The 3,997-nt window shown below is 56.4% G+C and overlaps 1 protein-coding gene across 1 annotated transcript in view; it reads right to left on the bottom strand.

Moving 5' to 3' along the window:
* ZNF777 (zinc finger protein 777) overlaps positions 1-3,997 on the bottom strand; it is a 15,672-nt gene that overhangs the window by 7,163 nt on the left and 4,512 nt on the right. Inside the window, exon 2 of the mRNA XM_015822191.1 lies at positions 47-439. Coding sequence (XP_015677677.1) covers positions 47-439 — 393 coding nt within the window. The remainder of the gene's footprint in view (positions 1-46; positions 440-3,997) is intronic.

Below are 3,997 nucleotides of genomic sequence, written 5' to 3'. Positions count from 1 at the left end.
CGCAGCCCGGAACTCCTGATCATGACTCGTCCCATTCAGAACCTACTTTCGGGGTCTCCCCCTTGGAGCCCGGCGGGAAGCGGAGGATCCAGAAGTTGCGGTTCTTGAGCAGGTTCTCCATGTTCTCCAGCCGCCGCTGCAGCAGGCCGTATTCCTGAATGAGGGTCCCCAGCGCGGCCCACTTGCTCTCCAGCTGCCCACCGATCTCCACCGCCGTTTTCTCGCAATCCAGAATCTTCTTCTCGGCGCTTCCCGTTCTGCCTTCCAGGTCCAACAAGCGGGCGGTGTGCGAATCCACCTTCTTCTCCATGGCTTGGAAGGAAGCCACCAAGGTCAGGGCGATCTCGGCCGCCTGGTCCTCCCGGTCAAAGAGTTGGTCGGGATCGGTGATCGGCGGCGGCGGCAGGAGCGACGCGGCCGCTGCATCCCGTCGAGACGCCTGCTGAGAGAGGCACGGTTACGACGCCACACCGACGCCCCGTCGCTTGGACGCCGCCACGTCATCCCCAACCCTGCCGCTACACTGGACAGCTCGTCCTCGACTTACGACCGTTCGCTTCGTGACCGTTCCCGCTTACCACGGTGACTTAGAACCGTTTACAGTTCGTTTAGTGACCGTTCGATGTTACGCCACTAAAAAAAAGTGACTTTAGACGATTTTTCACACAACCGTTGCAGCGTCCACGGATTCACGTGATCAAAATTCGGACGCTCGGCAACCGACTCGTATTTATGATGGTCGCAGCATCCTCGGGGTCATGTGATCAAAATTCGGACGCTCGGCAACCAACTCGTATTTACGACGGTTGCAGCATCCTGGGGTCACGTGATCGAAATTTGGATGCTTGGAAACCGATTCGTATTGATGACTTACGACTGGGTCCTCGCGCTTACGACTGTCGCGGCATTTAAGGTTTCTGTCCTTAAACAGGGAAGACTAAACAATTATTAATTATGTTGAGGAATCCATCTCGGCTTAATAGCCAAAGGAAATTAATTTGAAAGCTACATTCGTTTTCTTTTTCTTTCTTTCTTTCCTTCTTCCCTTTCTCTTTTCCTTCCTACTTTCTTTTCCTTCCTTTTCTCCTTCTTCCTTTTCTTTCTTCCTTACTCTATTTACTTCCTTCTTCCCTCCCATCCCTTCTTTCTTTTCCTTTCTTCCTACTCTTCTCCTTCCTTCCCTCCCTTCTTTTGTTTCCTTTTCTCCTTCCTTCCTTCCCTTTCTTCTATCCCTTCCCTTTCCTTTCCTTTCTCTTTTCTTTTCTTTTCTTCCTACTTTTTCCTTTTTTCCCTCTCCTTCTTTTCCTTTCCTACTCTTTCTTTTCCTTCCTTCCCTTTCCTTCCTTCCTTCCCTTCTTCCTTCCTTCATTTACTTCCTTCTTCCCTCCCTCCCCTTTTGTCTTTTCCTTCCTTCCTTTCCTTCTTCCTTCCCTTTCTTTTTCTTTCTTTCTTCCTTCTTTCCTTCCAACATTCTTTTCCTTCCTTCCTTCCTTTCCTTCCTTCTTCCCCCTTCCTTTCTCTTACCCTTCCTTCCAATTTTCTTTTCCTTCCTTCTTTTTCTCCTTCTTCCTTCCTTCATTTCCTTCCTTCTTCCCCCTTCCCTTCCTTTTCTTCTCTTTTCCTTCTCTTTTCCTTCCAACTTTCTTTTCCTTTATTCCTTTTCTCCTTCTTCCTTCCTTTCTTTTTCTTTCTTCCTTCCTTCTTCCCCCTTCCCTTCCTTTTCCTTCCCTTTCTGTTTTCCTTCCTTCCAACTTTCTTTTCCTTCCTTCCCTCCTTTCTTCCCTCCCTTCCCTTCCTTCTTCCCTTACTTCCCTTCCTTACTCTTCCCTTTCTTTTCCTTCCCTCCTTCCTTCCTTCTTCCCTCCCCTTTCTCTTCCTTCCTTTTCTACTTCCTTCCCTCCCTCCTTCCTTCCTTCCCTTCCTTCTTCCTCCTTCCCTTCCTTTCCCTTTCCTTTCTTCCAACTTTCTTTTCCTTCCTTCCTTCCTTTTTTCCTTCCTTCCTTCCTTCCCTCCCTTCTTCCTTCCTTCATTTACTTCTTCTTCCCTTCCTTCCCTTCCTTACTGTTCCCTTTCTCTTTTCCTTCCTTCCTTCCTTCTTCCCTCGTCTTTCTCACTTCCTTCCAACTTTCTTTTCCTTCCTTCCTTTTCTCCTTCCTTCCATCCCTCCTTCCTTCCTTTCTTTTACTTCCTGCCTTCCTTCCTTTCCTTCCTTCTTCCCCCCTTCCCTTCCCTTCCTTTCCCTTTCCTTTCTCTTTTCCTTCTTTCCAACTTTCTTTTCCTTCCTTCCTTCCCCCCCATAAATAGCCCCCCCATCTTTATGGGGAGGGGTCCTTAATCACAGCCAGGCTCCGAATAGTCTCCCTGCCAGGCCCCAAGAAGGGCGGCAGGCAGTAGCCTAGCCTGGGCACCAGTGTGTGTGTGTGGGGGGGGGCAAACTCTGTCCTAGTGTCCCCCAACATTATAGGGGGGGCTCCCTAGTCCCAGCCAGGCTCGGGGGGGGTGACCCCTCCCTGTACAGTCTCCCTGCCAGGCCCCAACAAGGACGGAAGGCAGTAATCTAGCTTGGGCACCAGTGTGTGTGTGGGGGGGCAAACCCTGGCATAGAGACTGGCATATCCCCCCATATTTTATTGGGGGGGGTCCATAGTCCCAGCCAGGCTCTGGGGACACCCCCCCCGCCGTACAGTCTCCCTGCCAGGCCCCAAGAAGGGCGGCAGGCAGTAGTCTAGCCTGGGCACCAGTGTGTGTGTGTGGGGGGGGACAAACCCTGGCATAGAGACTGGCATACCCCCCATCTTTATCCCCCCAACATTATGGGGGGGCTCCCTAGTCCCAGCCAGGCTCTGAGGTGACCCTCCCCCTGTACAGTCTCCCTGCCGGGCCCCAGGAAGGGCGGAAGGCAGCAGTCCAGCCTGGGCACCCATGGGGGGGCACACTCTGGTTTAGGGTCCCCCCCAACATTATGGGGGGCTCCCTTAGTCCCAGCCAGGCTCTGGGGCGACCCCCCCTCCACCGTACAGTCTCCCTGCCAGGCCCCAAGAAGGGTGGCAGGCAGTAGTCCAGCCTGGGCACCAGTGGGGAGGGGGCACATCCTGGCTTAGGGTCCCCCATCTTAATTGGGGGGGCTCCCTTAGTCCCAGCCAAGCTCTGGGGCGACCCCCCAACCCATCACCTTACAGTCTCCCTGCCAGGCCCCAAGAAGGGCGGAAAGCAGTAGTCCAGCCTGGGCACCAGTGGGGGGGCACACTCTGGCTTAGGGTCCCCCCAACATTATGGGGGGCTCCCTTAGTCCCAGCCAGGCTCTGGGGCGACCCCCCCTCCACCGTACAGTCTCCCTGCCAGGCCCCAAGGGCAGAAGGCAGCAGTCCAGCCTGGGCACCCGTGTGGGGGGGGCACACTCTGGCTTAGGGTCCCCCCAACATTATGGGGGGGCTCCCTTAGTCCCAGCCAGGCTCTGGGGCGACACCCCCCCCCTCCGCCGTACAGTCTCCCAGCCAGGCCCCAAGAAGGGCGGCAGGCAGTAGTCCAGCCTGGGCACCCGTGGGGAGGGGGCACATCCTGGCTTAGGGTCCCCCCATCTTTATTGGGGGGCTCCCTTAGTCCCAGCCCGCCTCCCCTCCCCACAGGACAGTCTCCCTGCCGGGCCCCAAGAAGAGTGGCAGGCAGTAGTCCAGCCTGGGCACCAGTAGGGGGGGGCAAAGAGGGGGGGCACACCCTGGCCTGGGGAGCCCCCCCACATTATGGGGGGGCTCCCTAGTCCCACCCACCCCCTCCCCTCCCCACAGGACAGTCTCCAAGGGGTCAGCCAGCTGCAGCAGTCCAGCCTGGGCCAGTGCCCCCCCCAGCGGAGAGGGGGGGGCGGCATATCCCCAGCCTGGAACAGCCGGCTCTTCCTTCCCCCTTCCTCACCCCCCTCCGCCGCTCCTCCCGGCTCGAATCCCCGCGGCTCTTCCCGGTCGCTCCCCCCCCTCCCTCCGCGCCTCCCTCCCTCCCTCCC

This window comes from Protobothrops mucrosquamatus, unplaced genomic scaffold, assembly GCF_001527695.2.
Source record: "Protobothrops mucrosquamatus isolate PMUCROS unplaced genomic scaffold, P.Mucros_1.0 scaffold1492, whole genome shotgun sequence".
Classification (NCBI taxonomy): Eukaryota; Metazoa; Chordata; class Lepidosauria; order Squamata; family Viperidae; genus Protobothrops; species Protobothrops mucrosquamatus.
Note: the sequence above shows the minus strand (reverse complement) of the source record. Positions and strands in the feature narration are given on the sequence as shown.